General features: G+C 41.7%; 1 protein-coding gene across 8 annotated transcripts in view; it reads left to right on the top strand.

Moving 5' to 3' along the window:
• Nucleotides 1-14,203: 14,203 nt before the first annotated feature.
• The window catches only part of DENND1A (DENN domain containing 1A), a 421,003-nt gene continuing 413,378 nt past the window's right edge, over nt 14,204-21,828 (top strand). For 3 of the 8 annotated variants that reach the window (XM_075120369.1, XM_048822726.2, XM_048822736.2), the window contains exon 1: nt 14,431-14,657. In XM_075120369.1, the coding sequence (XP_074976470.1) occupies nt 14,641-14,657 (17 nt within the window). In that variant the 5' untranslated portion in view covers nt 14,431-14,640. Of the gene's footprint in view, nt 14,227-14,426; nt 14,658-21,828 lie in introns of those variants that run through there. The other 5 variants (XM_075120368.1, XM_075120371.1, XM_048822735.2 and 2 more) reach the window with 5 other exon arrangements.

The following is a 21,828-nucleotide window of genomic DNA, read 5'->3' as shown; positions in this document are numbered from 1 at the left end:
ATCTTGAAGCTGCAGATGTGGACATATAGAGAATTTTCATAATATTTTAAGTAAATGATCATGCAAACTACAGAAATACATAGAGAAGAGGGGAGAAAAATGTATTTCCTCACTGGGATGCTATTGAACATTTACAGCCAGAAAACAAAGAGTTTAGAGGGAGACATTTTTCTAGCTTCCCCATATAAATAAGCCACTGGTTATTGTTAACAAAGGATTCTACAGAGGGGGAAGAAGTGGTCTGTTGAGAGACAAAAAGAAAAGGAGTACTTGTGGCACCTTAGAGACTAACCAATTTATTTGAGCATAAGCTTTCGTGAGCTACAGCTCACCACAAGTACTCCTTTCTCTTCAGATGTGCAATGTAACAGGGAAGGTTTTGTATCTTCGTGTATGTACCTTATACAATATCTGCCCATACAAAATAATTAATCCATCTTTCTCAGAACCAGAAATGAGAGAGAGTTCACAAGGAGACGCAAATTGCCTGAATTTTGGTCCTTCTTTGATAAGTTAATTCCCTTGAAGGCCTAAGACAGGGAATTATAGTAACATGTATGATCATTTTCTGGTGATGATTCACCGTTAATTATTATAGGGTATTTTATCACCAATTCAAAGACTTCTAAGAAATTTAACTTATAAATTTTAACAAAAAATTCCGCAACTGTCTATGGAGCATTTAAATGGCAACCCATTGATAATTGGTAGTGACTGCGTAGAAGGTGTTATCTATATTTATCCAACAGAAGTCAATTGAATATCTCAATCCAGATAAATAAGGTGCATAAGAAGGCACACATGAATCAGACCCATTTTAAAGTATTTTAGTAATACACTTTCCTCTATAGAATGAGAGGAGAAGAGAGATTCTGTTGTCTGCATTTATGTATTCTAGGATCTGAGTTTAGTGATGTAGTCCAGGGAACCAGACTTCTTGATTCTAAAGTCCTGTCAGGCAGGCTGACTACACACTGTAGCATTCAGCTTGGATGGGTGAGCGGACTAGCAAGAATGATTCTAAATGAGGTTTCTGGGACAGAGCTATACCAAAGTAATATACCCAAAATTAATTTACTTAAAAAGCAAACATTACAGCCCAGGAGTTTGCTAACTCATGGTGGCCAGATATGCTTAGTTAAACTTGTGGTGCACTGAGAGGCAAGGTAGTGCCACACTACACTGCTGTATGTCGATGGGCATAGACAAATTAGGTCTTGGGGAGAATTTAGGCCCCAACCCCCAAAAAATTAGTAATTGCATTTTTAAATAAAGGAAACATTGAGTTTGGGACAGAAACTAACTCCCACCCCAGATAAAAAAAGTTGAATACACACCCACATGATATTTGACGGCATCCCACAGAATACTATGTACACTGAAAAACTAGACATAATACTATAAAATGGTGTCAATGAGCAGTGATTTCATAACTGAGACCAGAAGTATTTCCGTGAGGTTCACAGTCAGAGGAGAATAGCAAAATGTAGTCATTTTGATAGAGAAAACAATGGAATATCAACATTATACAAATTTCAACTGCAAGAAAGAATGCTACCATTTAATAGGAAACAAAGTTTGCCATGAAAAATAATTATGTAAAAAAAGAGCAGAAATAAAAATGGGAGACAATAGGAAAAAATCAACAATATTAACTGGCCCCTATCATCTGAGGAAAAGTTACAAACATTAAGGCTCACAACACCTCTGTTAAGTATGATTTCAGCATATGTAAGAGAAACTCCCTACACTTTAGATTCCAAATAAATCTGTTATTTTGCTGAGATTTATTTATTTATTTATTTTGCTGAGACTAAACAAGCCCAGTTCCCTCAGCCTCTCCTCCTAAGTCATGTGCTCCAGCCCCCTGATAATTTTCGTTGCCCTCCCCTGGACTCTCTTCAATTTGTCCACATCCTTTCTGTAGTGGGGGGCCCAAAACTGGACGCAATACTCCAGATGTGGCCTCAACAGTGCCGAATAGAGGGGAATAATCACTTCCCTCGATCTGCTGGCAATGTTCCTACTAATGCAGCCCAATATGCCATTAGCCTTCTTGGCAACAAGGGCACACTGCTGACTCATATCCAACTTCTCATCCACTGTAATCCCCAGGTCCTTTTCTGCAGAACTGCTGCTTAGTACTTCTCTATCTCAGAGGATTAAGAGCCTGATCCTGCAAAGTGTTAGGTGGCCACAATTCCTACTGAAGAGTTCACAGGAGTTTTGTGTGCTCAGCACCTCACAGGAGGTGCTTAGCTCTTTGCAGAAACGGGCCCTTAGTGATTAAATACACGTTTAACTCTAATACTAAATAATGTTGTATAGTATAGTATTATACTCCAAGAAAAATAAAAAAGCTGTGCAGTTAACACTCTATTGCCCAACTGATAATGATGTTAAAGCAGCATTTTAAAGCTCTGTGTTATGCAGTGAAATACACTATTTTTTCCATGCTATTGTTAGCATCTGTACAATGGAACCATCTCTATCATTTATATGAATATAATTTCATTTTAAATTTCATTCATATTGGAAAACACATTAATTGTTTTATGCTGCTGCAGTCCCCAAAGGCCTTACTTCAGAGATATCTATTATTTTCAGTGATACATCATGTGTTTGAATAGAAGCTCATATCTGCGTGCTTTCCCTTGACATTCTGCATGACCACAGAGAGGCAAGGTGGTTAAGAGATCTAGAGGAAAACAGTAGATTATTTATTCTTCTTGAAAAATACTAACACTGATATAGAAAAGGAATAATAAATTTACATTTTTAAAGCATTTGACAAGGTTATTTATGTAGATTAGAGTTTCACATTCTGAAGTAATAAAATAGGAACTCCTTGGCTTCACCATAAGTCTTTTGGCTCAATGTATCCAAAGCTGATATCTTTGTACTCAATGAGAAGAGCCTTCACCCCAAAATCCCATCATCTCTCTCTGTCTGTTTGATGCCTCACATTCACCCTGGTTCCTCCATGTCTCCCAGATCTGTAAATCTTCCTCTAATTGTGGATCTGTACCTGGTGCTATCTTGATTATTTCTATGCAAAAAATTTATTTATATCCTCATTTCGACAGTTGTACCTTCCTCTGTACTCCCCAAAATATATTTGCCACATTTCAGTCTGCTCAAATTATAGATGATTGTTTCTTCACCTATAACTGAAAACAAGAATATATTTCCCAATTCCTATAAACTTCTATAGTTACAGATGCTGAGATAATCAACTCTCATGTTTCAGGGTGTCAACTGATCTCTCCAATGGTAAATAATCCACAACACCAAATGTACAATAGTTCTGGGGCATTGTGAAAAGGTTTTTCTTTTTCTGAAGCATCAGGTACAGTCACTGCTGGAGGCAGTATACAGTGCTAGATGGGCCAATGAGCTAATCCATAAATAGTGAGGCATATCATGTGGTAAAGAGATTTCCAAGTTTGAGGATGATACAACAACTTGCATTTGACAGAAACCAGATATTGAAAGATATCTGCCAGTTTGGCAGGAAAAGAGTAAGTGTGTGCATATGTGTCCATGTTTGTGTTAAAGAGAGAGCTAAAGCAAGTGAGACTTACTTTGCAGATTAACAATACAATATTACATATTGTATAGCCATACAATCTAATCAAAATGATAGCAGAGGTCATAGTAATCTGGATAGTATGGACAAAGTTGTGGTTTATGGTTAAGTTTGTCACAAAATCTCAGCTGAGATTTAGACAAGTTGCAGCCTGGACAAAACAGACTTTGTTAAATTAAACCGCAGAATTTTACATTACATCCAAGAAAGAGTCTGAATATTTCTGATAACCTTTGGATAAGTTTGCAAACTCTGGTGGATGTTTGTCCCATCCTTCAGCTACTGATATATTTGGAGGCATTTATTGAGTTGTCCTCAATATTATTCAGTTAGTACTAGATTTTGTATGAATAAATTAGAGCCTTTACGATGAAAAAGAAAAAGCTGGTCCAAAAAGTTGAACATTTCATTTTCTGCCACTCCAGGTGGCTATGATGTAACAGAGACATTTTCCCAAATAAATTCAGGTCAGAGTATGCTTCAGAGGGGTTGTCACTGAATGAGGAGAAGCAGTAATTATTTTCTCATGTATCTGTGGCCAAAAGTGCCCCAGGCACTCAACATAGGTTCTGCAACACTCATCCAAATCTGACCCAGAGCATATGATATAGGTTCCTTACCTCTCGAGGAAGTGAACTGAGCCTTTTTGGATAGTCTGGGTAGTATCCTAGGGCTTTCACCCATCCTTTAATTCCTGGATTATTTTCTTCTCCTTAAAGGTCCCCTTCTGCTGCCCTTTTGTTTGCTGTTAAATGGCTCATCTCTACTGGGAAGATTATTCACAGTTAATCAGCTCATCTATTCTGAGACAGTGACAATGCTGGTCTATGAATATGCCAGCAGGCATTGCTGTAACAGTTTTGCTGTGTGGTTAAACCCTTCCCTTTCCTGAGGGGCTCCACTGTATCCACTGCACCACAAACATAATACAATTATCACCAAACTAGTGTGCTGGCTACGGACACTAATGCTGTCAGCAGAATTGGAGAAAATGCAATTTGTGTTATTTAATGAGCAGCTTGTTTACATAAATAAACCAGGTGAGGTGAAAAAAGTGATGCTCTGCAGTATGGAACGCAAGTGAATATTAGGCATATGGAGAGAAAATATTTCCGCACTTCTGTTTTTTCATAATCTTTTGGGTTGTCTTGTGTCCTTTCATTGTGAATAATGAGATAAGCTTTTCCCAGTCTTTTGGACGGGCACTAGTCCTGCTCTGAGACGAGTTAGATGATATGGTGGTCAAAATGCTAGCAGCTGGTCTACTTTGGGACGTTTTCTGTTGCTACCACTGAGGGGGATTTTAAAGAAAAGCTCAGTGTAGACACAGCCAAAGTAAGGGCTCAATTAGTATCTTCCTGAAGTGTTGCTAATAAAGTGGGTCAACAGAAGAAGTCAGCCACACTCTTACATACATCCATAACAGAACCATTCTTTACAGCAGTGGTTCCCAACGTTGTTCCACCGCTTGTGCAGGGAAAGCCCCTGGCGGGCCGGGCTGGTTTGTTTACCTGCCACGTCTGCAGGTCCCTCGGCCCGCGCCGCTTCCAGCAGCTCCCATTGGCCTGGAGTGGTGAACCGCGGCCACTGGGAGCCGCGATCGGCCAAACCTGCGGATGCGGCAGGTAAACAAACTGGCCCGGCCCGCCAGGAGCTTTCCCTGCACAAGCGGCGGAACAAGTTTGGGAACCACTGATTTATACAAATAAAAGAAAGTTCATCCTTCCTGGCAAATACATTGAGTTGCCACTCCCTATTTGTGACCTTTTTCTATTATGTTTCTTATTTAAATACTGAAACATAATTTCTCTACTTGCAATTTACATGTCAGAACTATGTTTACAATCAGAACCTTCTTAAACCTGAAATCATTCTATCCATTTTAGACTGATTATTTTATACATTTAAATTGTGCGTGTGGCTTTGTCTGTTCCTTTCCTTCCACTGTATGCTCAAAAACTAGTTTATAACACTGTTCTTTCTTTCCTTGACTTCAAAGGCAAAGAGTCTATTGATCTGGCATTTGCATGATATGATACTGCTTTCCCCTTCCCATAATCCCACGTAGTGTAAAGAAATCACCCAGATTTACAACTTGTTAGCAATGGCCTGATGGACATTATAGTAGGGAGCCAGCTCTGCTACAGTTAAAATTAGGACCAGTTTTCTGTTTAAAGCTTGATTCTTAGGTCACATCTACACTACAATCTGTGGAAAACACAAGTTATGTCAGCATAAAGCTGTTGCTATTAGTATATTGCTCATGCGTGTGCACATTTGGCTGCTTGCGTCAGTGCTTCACGTACTTACCAGGAGTGCTTGTGTCACTCTTTGGCGCAATGCCTTTTGGGGGATTTTCGTAATATGCCATGGGGTAGAAATGAGTCACACTCTGGAAGCTAGGGGTCAAATTTTCATCATAGTACTTTTTATCCATCCCATAATGCCATCCCTATCTCACAATTTTTTTTAAATTGCCTTTTTTAAAAATCTCATAAACCTGTGCAGCACTTGTTCCTGTCTGCCTTCTCTGATAGACGCATGGAGCCTGCACAGTTCTGCACTGCTGTCATGAACATTGCAAACACAGGATGAATGATTCACCAGGGTTCGTAGAGCTTCAGGAAGCACTGCAACAACATAGGACATGACAATTTCTTTGAGGACAGATTGCTAAGGGACATAATGAAAACCAGTTCAAGGTTGTTGCTGGTGTTCACAGAGCAGCTGCAGAAAGTGGAGTACCTCTTCTGAGCCTAAGAAACAAGCACTGACTGGTGGGATTGCATCGTAATGCAGGTTTGGGATGATAATCAGCAGCTGCAGAACTTTCAGATGTCAAAAGCCACATTCTTGGATCCATGTGCTGAGCTCATGCCAGCCCCCAAATGCATAGGCACCAGACTGAGAGCTTCACTGATAGCAGAGAAGTGAGTGGTGGTCACACTGTGGAAGCTTGCAATTTCATCTTTGGAATTATAAAATCCACAGTGGCAGCTGTTGTCATGCAAGCGTGCAGGGCCATTAATTGTATCCTGCTATGCAGGACTGTGACTCTAGGCAATGTGCAGGACATGATGGATGGATTTACAGCTATGGAGTTCCCAAACTGCAATGGCAATAAGACAGCACACACATCCCTATTTTGACCCTAACCCACCTCACCACAGAGTAATAAATAGAAAGGGATATATTTCTATAGTTATTCAAGCATTGGTGGAAAACAAGGGATGCTTGTTATGGGCTGGTCAAGGAAGGTGCATGATGCTCACATCTGTAACAACACAGGACTGTTCAGAAAGCTGCAAGCAAGGACTGTTTTTCCTGACCAGCAAATTACCACTGGTGATGTTGAAATGACAGGAGCGTCAGTGGCGCTGGAACACTTTTTACAGTGGGGGTGCTGAAAGCCAGTGGTCCCCAAACTTTTTACTTTGCACCCCCCTCAACTCTGTCTGCACCCTTCTCTCCCCAGATCTGTGGCTCCAGGAAGGTGGGGGACATGGACGGGGTAAGGAGCACTGAGGCTGGAACCACAGTTGGGGCTGGGAGCAGAGCCCTGGGCATGGGTCCTGCAGCCGGGACACTGTGTGTGGGCCAGGTGCAGAGCCCCAGGCGCGGAGCCAGTGGGACCCTAGGTGGAGGGCCGGGAGCAGAGCACTGGGCATGGGGCTGGAGGCTGACAGGACCCCGGAAATGCAGGGCCAGCAGTACCGGGAACCTGGGAGTGGGGTCGGCAGCTGGGAACCCGCACAAAATCTGGGGGTGCTGCAGCACACTCCATGCCCCTAGTTCCCATGCCTATGACTAGCATTCCGGTGGGACCCAGCGTACCCCTTGCTCGTGAAGCCATACACTGGCCCCTTTGACAGCTCCAAGTAAAGATTCAACTACCAGCTCAGCAGGTGCATAATAACAGTTGTATGTGCTTTTGGCAGATTAAAGGGATGATGGTGGTGTTTACTCACTTGATTAGATCTCAGTGAGAAAAATATCCCACTAGTTATAGCTGCTTGTTGTGTCCAGCATAATATCTGTGAGACAAAGGGGGAACAGTTGCCACTGGGATGGAGCGGCGGTCTGCTGACTTTGAATGGCTAGACACAAGGGCCATTAGAAGAGCTCAGCACAGAAATAAGCAGCTGAGGGAGGCCTTGAAAGAGCATTTGAATGGTCAGCCACAGAAATGTGACACAGACACTTACTGACACTTCAGCTTTGGAGCATGTCTGCACAACGCCACTGTCCACCTGCCTCTGGCCCACCAGAGTATGGCCCACCATACTCTTGCCCACCAGAGGCAAGGAGGGAATTGTTTGATTGTGTAAAACAAAAAGTTCAGGCCCTATTTCCATGAGGTTGAGTACTGGGCAATGGCCCTGAACATGGGCACTATATTCCACAGGCAGTGGTAATTTTAGCTGATAACTCACTTCAGAGGGTAACATAGGAACAGCTGTGCTGGCATCCGAAAGTTGCCCAGGTCTGTATGCCATTAGCCTGTTTACCCCAATGGTGCTTGCTGCAGTCATTGCTGAGTGGAGTGGGAAAGTGTCTTACCACAAGGGAAAAAATAAAGGCAGCCATCCCCAGAAACCTTTGGGATAGGTTTGCAGAGTATCTCCATAAAAATTTTGCAATCTCTCAGAAGGCACATAATCCCTATGCACATAAACTGCGCTGCATGACTCGCTTTACCCCAAGCCCTACAGAGGAATGAAAAGAAGATAACTATTTCTGTTGGTTGTACCATGACCTCTTCTTTTATAAGTAGAACAATGAAAAGCAGATACTGTGTCCTGCTAACTTGAGGTTGATTGGGTGCTGTCTTCATATTTAAACTTTAAGGGAGAATGCATGCACATACCTACCAGAGATTCCTTCTCCTGGATCAGACTTGTTTATCTCAGCTGGCTGGACTGGCTAGACTGCAGTTGAGTCTCAAAAAGATATTGGCCCATGGCATGCTGGACCCTCCTCTCCCCTGCCATGTGTCTCTCCTCATCCACCTCTTCCTTGCTGTTCATGTCAAGGGGTGGTATCTTTGGTTCCACCAAGGTATCCCTGATAGTCTGTGGGATGCTAGTGGTTCTTTGCCAAGTATGGCATGCAGCTCATTGTAAAAGCAGTATTTTCCCTGCACCAGATCTACTGTTGGTCTCCTTGGCCTTGTGGTATGGCTGCTGCAGTTCCTTTGCTTTCATGTGGAACTTCTGCTGATTCCTGTTGTACCCTTTTGTTAGGGTCAACATAGGTCCTTCAGTGTTTACACTCACATTATATGTTGATCACAATTCAACGCTGTTTGGTGAGGTGGTGTCACTGAATCCTTATAATGGGGCACTTACATTGGTGGGAGGCAAATTTGAATGCAGACACATGCATAAATAGGTTGACACAAAGGCGACTTCTGTCACCCTAATTGTAGTTTAAACCAGGCCTAAGAGCTCTAAAATCCACACGATTACTCAGATTGCGTTCAAATTTTGTATATCTCATTGACGCACAGGGTTTGATCAGTAATCCAAATTTGAAGCCATATGATGAACAAGGGATTCCAGAGGTACAGCCCCCCACAAACAGGTTTTTCTAAAGTTGATATGTTTTGGCAGTGATTTTTTTGCACAGAGAGATCAAACCAGTGTTGAGATCATCACTCCAGGGTTTCAAATGCTTGAGAGTTATTCCAGAGAGCATGCACCTATTAGCCCTTTGGGGGCAATCAAATTAAAACACTGGCAAAGAGATTTTGGCTTTTCAGTTAGGTGTGCTGCTGAGCACCGCTAAGGCTCACATGGCAAGAGGATTACACTGAGCTTGTACGGACAGAGGAGCCAACACAGTTCGTAGCCTTGAACATTTCATACCAGCCAGATAGCTCAAGGGGCTAAGTAGAAGTGCTTTGAACCTGACTTACCCAGCCAGGGTCAGTCTGAGTTCCCACTTGGGCAGAAATCTGGTAAGAACAGAAAGCATATTGATAAAGTTTGCCTCCATTAGGGTTTTATTATTATTTATTTTGGGGGAAACCACTGAGCATTCTTAAGTACTTACTGTTGCCTCTCTGCTGAGAGGTAGCAGATTTCAAGGCCTTGCAGCTTGGTTTCCCCTTCTTGTTCAACCTATCCAATGATTTTATAATACTTACAAACCCAAACATCTAAAATTGTCTTTTTGACAGTGTAAATCTCTCCTCACTAGCTGTGTGCCTGAGGTAGGTCACATCTTTTTGAAATAGCTTACATTTATTTCAGTTCAGTTTCAGTTTAGCACCCTTAATCTTATCAAAGACCATTTGTACATGTATCAATTCCTGCTCAAAAAAGTCTCAGCATGCATCAGGATATCATCCAGGTATAAGACAGGTTGAGACAGGTATGCCATACAATACCCTTCCATAAGCCTCTCAAAGGTGGCAGGGTGTTAAACAAGCCAAAAACCATTAATTTAAGTAATCACAGTATTTCTCCAGATGCAAAAGTAGTCTTTCCCCTGTCCTTTGGATCCACTTCTACTTGCCAATACCTAGTTTTAAGATCTGTTGCGGAAAACTAAAGTATCTGCTGCTAATAATAGAAAATAATCCTTCTAAATAACTTAATTCAATTTTCTGTAGTCTACACAGAATATGGAACTCTGACCATTTTTTCCTGATGTCTGAGGCCCAAGGACTGGCTGAAGAATCAATTATTTATACATTCATAATACAATCCCTCTATGGTTTGTAAAGCTCTTTGAGTGTAGAGCACTGTGCTGGAACAACTCCAGAAGGAAGTCTTGGAGTTCACCTTCAAAACTTCTCCATGCCCCCGCTCCCCAATCCCTTTAAAATTTTTCTGTTTTCTTTTGTCAGTATTTACTAGATGCAATGGCATGTATTTTGTGGTTCCCTTTTTACCATTTTTGTTCATACAAAACACTCAACCTGCTAATTGTTCTCACTGTCAACCTTATGCTCCTCCCATTGGATCTCTGTAGCAGCTTTTCTCCCCAGGTCTCTGTTCTCCCCCTCAGGCAGTTTTAACTTGTCCCTCTTTGACCCTGTTATCAGGCTACTCTGATCTACTCTTCATGACTTCCTTCAAAGCCCTCTCCTCTAAGGCCTCAGCATGCTCTTTTAAGTCTAATTGTGGGTCAAGTGATCAATCACAAATGCACTGGCCTCTTCCTTCTTAAAGGGCCACTGCTATCTTATGACAACACCTTTCCTGGAATTTATTACATAGTTATTAGTCATTATGATGCCATCCATTATCTCAGTTGCCCAGACCTCTTGTTCCAGTTCTTGAGGTCCAATTTTTAATCCTAATTTTCCACATTTTTTGGATGAGTGCATGTTCTTCAGTCATTGTCTCCATGTGAGACCAATAAGGCTGTTTATTCAGGGTCTTCCAGACCTTAGCATTTTAGTATATCTAGTTTAATAACTGTTACATTTGAGTCAGTGTCCACAATTCCTGTACATTGCACATTTTCTATTAATCTCTTCAATAGTCTTATACTTATTACTGATTTCAGAATGGTAGCCATGTTAGACTGTATCAGCAAAAAGAACGAGGAGTACTTGTGGCACCTTAGAGACTAATACATTTATTTGAGCAAAAGCTTTCGTGGGCTAAAGCCCACTTCATCAGATGCATGCAGTGGAAAACACAGTAGGCAGATATATATAGAGAGAGAACAGGAAAAAATGGGTGTTGCCATACCAAATCTAACAAGACTCATCCATTAAGGTGGGCTATTATCAGCAGGAGAAAAAAACTTTTGTAGTGATAATCAGGATGGCCTATTTCAAACAGTTGACAAGAAGGTGTGAGTAACAAAGTCGGGGAAAAATTAGCATGGGGAAATAGTTTTTAGTTTGTGTAATGACTCATCCACTCCCAGTCTTTATTCAAGCCTAATTTAATGGTGTCCAGTTTGCAAATTAATTCCAGTTCTGCAGTTTCTCGTTGGAGTCTGTTTTTGAAGTTTTTTTGTTGAATAATTGCAACTTTTAGGTCTGTAATTGAGTGTCCAGGGAGGCTGAAGTGTTCTCTGGCTGGTTTTTGAATGTTATAATTCTTGACGTCTGATTTGTGTCCATTTATTCTTTTGCGTAGAGACTGTCCAGTTTGGCCAATGTACATGGCAGAGGGGCATTATTTTTATATGTATTTTCCACTGCATGCATCTGATGAAGTGGGCTTTAGCCCATGAAACCTTATGCTCAAATAAATTTGTTAGTCTCTAAGGTACCACAAGTACTTCCTGATCTTTATACTTATTACTGTTATTCAACTGATCAGATCTAAAAAAAGCAAAAAGCAAAAAACAAAAAAAACCCCAACTTGTAAAGCTACTTCTTGTATCACCAACCTTTGCCCCTTCAGCTTGGTGTCAGCCTGTTTTCCCAAACTGGGTGAGGAACTTTCCTTACAAACTTCTGACACTCTGTCCTGGCTTGCCTTGCATTTATAACATTCCTTTTTGGGGCAAATCTTTTTCAAACTTACAAGAATTATTTCCTTTATTTTTTGTTATTGTCAGTCTTTGTTAACAATTTTTATATAAAAGTGCCTTATGCCAGCATATCTATTCTTGTACCGGAAGGGGTATAACTATGTCAGTACAAGTTACCTTTATACCAGTATGACTGTGTCCACTCTAGAGCCTTTATCAGTGTAATAATTTCAGTAAAAAAATCACAATCCTAACTGAAATAGTTATTCTGGTAAAACTTTCAAGTGTAAAGCAGGCCTAATTGTTCAAAATGTCATGACTCAAATTAAAATCCTCTTTTGCATCAAGCATGTTAAATACAGATTTGTACTTACAAGGCTCATGTCAGAGAGTTTCCGTCATTCTCACTTGCAACTGCTTTCTTTTCTGCTTGGCTGTTGCTTGGAAGGACTTCAGTGCTGTAGCAGATATCACCACTAAACAGTGTCCTTGGTTTCCTTTTGGTGATCTTAATTAGCAAGAGCATGTCAAGTTAAGCATCAATAAAATGGACCATTTCCAGTTTGTCCCCCTGGTATCTAAATTTGCCAGACAACAATCTCATATGGCCCTCTGCCAGTTAAGGTGGGATCTCTTGTTCCCTTCTCCTCGTAGTCCTGGCCAGATTAGGTTGATGGCTGGCTCCAAATTGCTTCAGACATCTATTGATAACTCAGTCTTTTTCTGGAGCATCATCAGATCTGGTACACTCAAGTTAGCTATCAAAAACACCCCTCTCTTCATCTCCCCCATCATTTATTTGAGATATGATATTAAAGTTAGACTAATAAGCCTCCCAGGAAGTTTTCCCTTCAGTGATCACTATTGTATTTTTTATGTTGGCTTTTGTATTACTTGAACTGGGACTGTCTGATCCCTCCTAGCTGGGCTACCTTGGTATACAAATGGGGTTGAAGAGTTTATAAATGTCCTATCTTGTTCAAGTGCTCTGGCTGGTGTGATTCCTCATCCCCCAGCAGCTGTTTTCCACAATGGTCTGCAACCCTTGGAGTTTCTTCTCTAATTTTTCAGCTCTTTAATTCCTTGCTGCAGCTCATCTCTTATTCTAACGAGTTCGGAGTTGGCCAGAGCTTTCTGGGTATTTCCATATCTTGGAAATGTATTTAGTCCACAGTAATCAAGTTGCCCATCACCTCTTTTATCCTGCTTGCCAGTCTTGACTGGGCATGCTGTAGATGGGTTTCAAAATCTGTCCAGACCCTTTGTAATTTTAGATCCAGCAGAATGTTTATTTTAAACTGAATGGATCTCATCTCTGCCTTCACTTCCTTCTAAAAAAACCTCCAGATCCTGTTTTATTTTCTTCCTCAGGTCTTGTTATTCCTTGTGGCCTGCTTATATATTGCCTCTTGGACAGCTTTGATTTCTGCGACTTCTTCTGCAATTTGTTGCATTTTGGTTCAACAGAAATCCCTGCTCACAATTTCTTTCTCCTTGGAAATTCTACCGTTTCCAAAACCAGTGTTGCCTCTTGAGATGGGTTTTTCCAGTCCCTGTACACGGGGGGTATTTTGTACCTATCGGAGGCTGGGGGAATTTGTCAATTCTTATTTATGAGATGATGATTCTCTGTTTGGAGAAGAAGGTTCAATCCCTATATATGGGAAGTACACTCTACTGGGGAGGGCCAAACCACTATTCACTGGGCATTTTAGTGGGGACTGGTGCTGGCCCTCATTTACAGGGTCTTTAAGATGCCGGGGGGGGGGGAAGGTCTCAGCCCCTATTTATGTTGTGTTATGGAGGGACTCTGAACCATATTTACAGGGCATTTGTGGGCCTGGCCCCTTTCTGTGGGGCATTTGAGGGAATGTCCAGATCCCATTTACAGGGTATTCGTGGGTCCGGATGAGGGGCAGTCTCAATTTCAGGATGTCCTGGTGGGGGCATCCCAGCCACCGTTACAAGGTGTGCTAGAAGAGGAGCCCGTCTTCTGTTTCTGGGATGCTCTAGGGCAGTGTTTCTCAAAGACTGGTCTGTGAACCTGCGCTGGTCCCTGAGATTTTCCTGGCAACAGTTTAGGAAGGCTGCAAGCCAGGCCCTGGTATCAGGCTGAGAAACTGGTCTAGGGGAGGGTCGCTGCCAGGAGCCGAAAGGTGGTGGTGGTCCTGGCCCCGTCTATGGAGTATGGGGAGGTAGGTCGGGTTATGTGGTGTCTTGCGGGGAGGTAACCCGGTCCCTCTTTATGAGTCTCTGGCAGGGCTCTCTGAAGGGGACGCCCCGTGTTTAAGTTGGGGGGAGGGGGCAGGTTCCTCTTTCCCCTCAGGAAACGCTGAATGCGCTTGAACGCTGCGCGCGCTCTTGCTCCGCGTTGCTATGACAACACGGGCGCGGCGGCGAGCCAGGCCGCCAAGTCCGCCCGCTGCCCCTGCGGGCCGGGCCGAGGCCGTACTACAGCTCCCAGCAGCCTTTGCGCCGCTCTGTGACTCTGCCTGGGCGACCCTGGCGCTGGCTGGGATGGAGTGAGTCTGAGGGGCAGGCGGAGGAGAGAGCACAGCCCACCGAGCCCCTCCACCCCCGCCCCGGGCCCATGCGGCCCCCCAGAGACCATGGGATCCAGGATCAAGTGAGTGCTCGGGGGAGCCCCTCAGCCCAGCTGCTGGGTCTCTCAAGGCAGGGCAGAGGAGAATGGGGGAGCCCCTCAGCCCAGCCTGCAGGCCCAAAGAGAGGGCGGCGGGGGAGCCCCAGTGCTAGCCTGCAGGCCCCAGGTTAGGGGAGAGGAGGGCAAAGGGGGAAGCCTCCTTGCTCAGCTCGCAGGGCCTAGGGGAGGGGAGCTTCCTCCATCACCACATACCCTTTGTGCCCTGCCTGAAGGATGGCCCCTTCCCTGCCGGGCTCAGAATGGTGGGTGTGTAGGGCCAGGCACTGAGGACGGGGGGAGAAATCTGTCCGTTTGCAGGCCTGGGGGACAGGGCTGTCTGAGTCGGGGATGCCCTCAGGGGGGCAACCCTCGCTGTTCAAGTGCTGGGATGAAGGGGGTAGCTGGTGACAAGAGGCCTCTATCCTCCTTGCTTAGGGTGGGTGTCTCTAGTCAAGGCTTGAAGGAAGGATTGAGCCCTCAGCCAGCAGGCCTAGAAAAATGAGAGGAGTGAGTATGGATAAAGTGAGGGAGGGGACTTTAAGGGAAGGGGGGATCGAGGTTGTGGGGAGTAATGGGTTGAAACTGCTGCTATCTCTCCTCTGCATACAGCAGATCCCATTAAGATGGGGGCCCTGCCAGAGGTGCTAGCTGGGTAAGCCGTGCTTTCATATTCAGGGTTGTCAGATTAAAACAACCAAGTAAGTGACTGCACTGAGATTTTTAGAAAAGTTAAGATCATAAATGTCTGAGAACCAGATCTGTGCATGAGAAACCTGTTTTCATCCAGAGGGTGCTGATATATTTGTGTACAGTAATATTGGTGAATGGGGCTGATCAGGTGGCTCTGTTTTTACTCTGCAGAGCACTCTGGGCGATTGCTGTTCCTCTCTCAGGGCACTTTCCTGTTCAGTTGCATAGGGTTCTAATTTGCCATTCATCTTGTTTAGCATGTGCAAACATCAGGTAGCAGCTACAGACTGGTCAGCTATTTTTGATCTATGGGCAGCTAGGAGGTTGTACCCATTCTTGTGGATACATATTGCAATTTTCATCCATGTTTCTGTTACGTCAAGATTAGGTACTGCAATATGTTCTACATAGGACTGCATGTTAAATATATTCAGAAACTTCAGCTGGTACAGAGTTTGGTGACTTGCTTAAGTGAGGTTTCCTTCTGCATGCATATTGAACCTGTGCTCTGCAAGCCTCTCTGACTGCCCATTGATTTCTGGGTTGATTTTAAGATTTTGTTTTTGATTTATAATGGGTTAGCACCTACTTGTCTGAAGGAAATATTGTTGGATTTGCAGTAAGCACAGGTGTCTGAACTGCGATCCCACTGATACGAGAGAAGGGTGGATAACAGCACAGTCTGTTATGACCCCATGGCCTTTGGGACTCCCAGACCAAGTGGGAAAGCAACAACTCAAGTTTGTCAGTATTCAAGGTGTCCTGCAAGGCCCACTTCTCCCTCACCCATAAGGAGATGTAGGTGAGGGGTATGGCTGGGTATTGATGGTATAGTATAGTACTCTGGGGAAATTTTCTGGGGAGGTTAATACTGTATTTAGCTAATATTGTTGCTGGATGAATTGATTTGATGTTGGGGGTAATTGAGAGGTCTCTTTACTGTATTTTACAAAAATTGTCAAGGGTGCCCAAATAAAATAAGGAGAAACTTTAAAAATGGTCTTAAAATGAATGCAGAATGAAGGAATCTCCATCCAAATGCATGAGACTTGGTAAGTCTGGTTGCTACACAGCAGGCTGTATAAGTCACCCAAAGATTTTTTGTTAAACATACTCACTGAAGTAGCGTTCACCTTTTGCATTGCTAGAGAAACTAACCTTGTTAATCAGAAAAAAGAAAAGGAGTACTTGTGGCACCTTAGAGACTAACCAATGACAGCAGGGATTGTTGTTTCTGCACAGTTTTGCAAGTCCTCTTTTCTGTTTACGTTCCCACAGATTTATTACCAGTTCTCTGCAGAAAAAATAAGTTAATTGAAGTACCTTACAAATTGCTACCATCCTTCAAAAGTGTTCAGCTTCTTTTTTTTTGAAAATCTAAAGTAGCTCCAACTCCTACCTCAGTTTCTTTTTCTTCTCTCTACCTGCCCATTCCCCATCTTCTTCCCAGTAGCTCTTTCCTCACAAAGGAAAACAGATTAGTTGTTTATTAAATTAGTGGGAATGTTTGCAGACAATTTTCTATGGGTGTCTTTAATTTTCTGAAATGCAAAAATTTCTCTGTTCAGGATCTCTATTTGGTTTGAGTTGTGAGCATCTCTTGAAAGCATTTTATGTCAGGAGGATGTAATTGAAGATACTTTACCTGCAAGGAAACAGCCAGTGATGTACTCATTTCTTTTCTAGGATCTGAAATTAACTAAACAAAAAAGAAAATTAATTGATGGCAGTTTTGGATTTCCTGCCCACATGTGCAGTATTGCTTTAGGAAAATGGTGAGGATTTTTAGGCTGCGGTTTGGATAGTTCTTGATTGTGAAGTGAAAAAGGATGTAAAGTAGTTCTTTTGAGTTTACTACCAGTTAGTCATTAAAACTTGTATGTTCAGACTTATAGTGGTAAATAATTGGCTTTCTATAGAAAGTTCAATAGAAAGCGTAGGATTTGGGTGAAAGAGGAGCATATTAAATATAGCTGGAGTAACGATGTGTTGTACCTGAATAGCACAGGAGCAGACAGTTTGCACAGAATAGTGTGTAATTTTTGTGTAACCAGTGGATAGAGTAAGGAGGAATGTGAAGGAGACCAATAAATGTTCAATGGACTGTAAGCTAGCAGGAATGTTATTCAGCAAGAAACAGAATTGGTTCCCAAACCATGCAGGAACAAGGTATTTAGGAAACAATTACTTTACTAAATGAAATAAACTTGCACTAGAGTTATTTTTTGTCTGACCTGAAAATTCCAGGACATAAAGTTGGTAGAGAGGCTAGAAGCAATAGGAAGTAATATGGGACACTGTAGGTGGGTAGATGCAAAGTGTTCTACAATAGCAAAAGGCAGTGTTGAGTGAGATGAAAGACTAAAAGAGAAACTGAAGTCTAACTAGTTCCATATCCTGTTGATATCCCTCAAAATAAGTATGCAGGTAAGAGAACCTTTTTAAAGAGAATCAGTTCAGGGGTTTTAAGTGCTTTGACCTTGACCCTGATCCTAAATTGCAGAATCACCATGGCAGGTTGCTTTTTTGTAAGCAACTTTCTTTTTACATGTTGGTGGGAACCAATGCATGGACTGTTATGAATATACAAATTGGAGGTTTACATCCGTTAATTCAAATAAAAATTTGTGATTAAAATACAGTACTGTATCATGATATTTGAAACATGATGTCCTGATGTAATTGTTATTTTTCAGCATAAATGATTGAACTGTAAGAGGGTGACTTAATGAACATTTGGAGAAAATTAATTGGAATCAACTATTGTCCAAATATGTCCTCTAGAAAAGTAACTTATGTACAACGGGATACAATAATGGAAATAAACTTATCTATGAAAGTGCCAACAACTAATGCCTTCAGAAGTAAAAGCATGGGAGAGGGTGTGATAAACGGAATTAAATGGTATTAGACTTTTTGTGAAAACTGGCCTTAAATAACTCAGAACATTTAACAGTCAAAGATTCTTAATGCTTTGCTTTAGAACTATTTTTGGTTATGAAGAATTTTAGAAGTTAGTGAAATTGCTTATAATGGATTTTAGTGGATACTGGAGTCAAAATCTGGTACCTGAGTGAGTGTCATAGATAGGAATGCTAATTAAAAATAAATGAAAATGCAGTGGTACACTACTAGTAAACAGTCAATAATTTGTGTGTGCACCTCTGACCATGTGGAGCTAAGAAGCCAATTATTAAAAGTATTTGGCACTTACACAGCTCTTGTCATCAGTATTAATTTATTTTCATGACCCCTTTGTTTAGGTAGCTAAGTACTATTCCTTTTTTTACAGAAGGGGCAACTGAAGTGTAGATGTTAAATGACTTGTGGCAGGCTCCAGAGGGAGTCAGTATCAGATCCTAATAATCTTCTCTCCTTTTCAAAGTTAAAATGTTCCTTCCCAGTATGAGCTTGGGTGTACTGAAGTTGCCATAAGGACATGTTGCCTATAAGAATTTATAATAGTTGTGGAATGTTAGAGTTCTGGACTAAGAATTTTTATCATATCCTTGAATTACAATTGTTCAGTGTAATGCATGATAAAATAAATGAATTAAAGTTGATCTAAATTTTCCAGAACAAGGGATTTAATATCCATAAGTGTTAGCCTAAAGATTTTTTCTTAGTTGTTTTGGTTGTTGCAGTTAAGACTGGGTAATAAAGGCCAAGGGAATGTTACAAGGCCTTTAATATCTGGCCAAAGAGACAGGAGATTAAATTTGAACATATGCTTTATCAGAAAGTCAAGGTGGGTGAGGTAATATCTTTTATTGGACCAATTTTTGTTGGTGAGAGAGACAAGTTCTTGAGCTTTCAGTTATTTTGTATCTGCTTTTACAAAATAAGAAAGTTATTCAATTCCTAAACCAAATGTGTCATGGGAGGTGAAGCAGTAGGTGTAGATGTAACAATCTATTGTATTGAAAGGATGTATGGAAGTGGGAGTGGGGAGGATGGCTCAGATGAGATGCATCTGATGGTGCTGCAGTAAGTGATAATAGCTGCTGAAGCATTGACAAATACTTATTAATCTTTCTTAGTTCAGGAGAAATTTTCTGAGGACTCAATGCGGTTAGTGTAATGTAATTCAAATGAAGGTCCAGAGACTTAGCAGGAAATTACACTGCAATTTGATAGTGGTTGTGGTGACAATGTGTGTGTGAAAGAGGAAGATGTAATCAAGACATTTATAAATTGGGTCATTTTCAAACTCCTATTTATATAGAGAGGAAGAGAGGTTGGTCCAAAAGGAGGAGTAGATGATGTAAGCGGGGCAAAACCTATAAAGGAAACAGTTGGCCAAACCTTTTGATATGCATGCTGTGTGGTGGGGATGTCCACTGTCCAGGGGCAATATCCAGGGGAGAAATCAACTTCACCATGCTCAGGATACAAGGATTCCCATGAGGGTCTTATCCCTGGACTTTGTTTCTGTATCAGCCTTTGAGTAGGAGCTGTGTGATAAATTCGAAGCCCCCATCCCTACCCCAACCCTCCTCTTGCTGCTGTAAGGAAGAAGGAGCTTTCTCTCTCCCCCACTCAGTCTCTTGTGTTCTGTGAGAGTGGATGGAGGGTCTCTACTACTTTACCCTTAACTAGTTGCCTGTAAGTTGCTGTGATGAGGGTAAGATTCTTCCTTACCCTTCCACCAGCATCTGTTGTTTGAGACAGTTGTAACTCCAGTGCCTCTCCTACAACTCCTAGCTTTCCTTAGCATCAGCAGAAATTGCTAGGTTTTTGTCATTATTACTTTTGCCTTCATGGTTCCAAATAACAATGATGAAAAATGCTAATTTTTCACTCTGTTGTGGCTTGCTTATCTGCTGACTTTGGATGGCAGCTTGATATCAGCTTGTACTCAGCTCATGTTTGGAAGAGTGCCTTCATAACTGAAAGGGCTAGATACGTAATTTAAAAAAAGTTGAAGGCTTAGGTTTTGCAGAAGCTTTTGGGAAAGAATCATACTTGTGACGGGCATGTGGGTTTCCCAAGCTCTGATCATAATGAAAATGCAAAAAATTGTAATCATTTGTCTGTTGGCAGAGGCAAGAAGGATTTAATGCCACCAGGGAAATGGATGAGTACAATTTTTCAAGGCTGTTCTATGCTTTACATTACTTTTAAATTTACAATTCTGTTGTTGAGATATTTAAAAATAAAATAGTTTGCTTGCTGGGTTGCAAGCAATGTTGGAATTTTTCCCTTTTGGCTGGATAGCAGTAATTGGCAAACACGGATTCTAGAGTCCTGCAGGTGTCCAACAGCAAAGCAAAAATAAGTTAATGTCAAACTCCACTGAACACAAAACAAATCAATATTTTTTACTTCTAAAGGGTCTTTCATCAAGAATTTTAAAGCACCTTCCAATTATATTTACAATTATCTCCTTACCGAAAGAATCTGTGTAAGCTGATACTATGCCTATTTCATACATGGGCAAAGTGAGGCATTTAGAGGCAAGGTGATTTGTTCAAGGTCATCACCAGTAAGTGATATGGCCAGGAGCAGAACCCGGGAGTCCTAACCTCTCAGTTCCCTGCTCTAACTAATAGACCAGTAAATAGGGTAGACTATGCAGCATGAAAATAACTTTTTACCTGGGCATGCACTTCAGTTATATTTTAGATAAATATACAGTAATGAGGCATTGAGTGAAAAATTACAAAGAGGAAATATCTGCAAAATGATCAGTAGTTGCAGCAAACTGACATGAAAGGGATTTGAAAGTTGCCAAAAATCCTGTAAGCTTTCAGCCCATGTGTAGCTGCAGGAAAGAAGGCACACTGGATGTCTGGTTTCCTTGATCTGGAAATACACTATAAATAAATAAAAGGAGGTGGTAGTACTGATAAAATACTGGTTAGGCTTCATGCAGAGCATTTCATACAGTGGTGCAGGTCACAGTGTGCTGGAATGAATGTAGTTACTCTGAAAGGGGTTTAGTGCAAAGCAGTCTGAATGCTACCAAGTCTCAGCAGATTTTACTAATAAGGAATGTTTTACTCTCATTACTGTAGTTGTTACTCCTTTGAAAAGAGGAAAGTTATTCACATTTCATTGTCATGTCCATCCTAAACTATTGCATAGCATTGCTTTGTGCTGTAAAATCCATGTTGCATTCTATTCCAGAGGTGACTGCATTTCAATGATGTGTGAAAAGATTCCTATATATGTCATTTGCTCTGAGACCATTAACATGAAGAGCACTAGACAAATGAGTCCTAATATCATTCTAGACCAGTGGTTTTCAACCTGTGGTCTGCGGATCCCTGGGGGTCCACAGACTACATATATCTAAGATTTCCAAAAGGATCCGCACCTCCATTCGCAAATGAAAAAAGGTTGAAAACCACTGTTCTTGAGAGAAAACACCAGGCAGTATAAAGGAAATGCATATATCGAGAAAAAGTTAAATGTCTATATTTCACTTGACTTTAAAGTCTGTGGGTGAACTTTCCAATGAGCC

Source organism: Caretta caretta, chromosome 16 (assembly GCF_965140235.1).
Source record: "Caretta caretta isolate rCarCar2 chromosome 16, rCarCar1.hap1, whole genome shotgun sequence".
Lineage (NCBI taxonomy): Eukaryota > Metazoa > Chordata > Testudines > Cheloniidae > Caretta > Caretta caretta.
The sequence above is the reverse complement of the archived record's forward strand: the minus strand, read 5'-3'. Positions and strand labels throughout refer to the sequence as shown.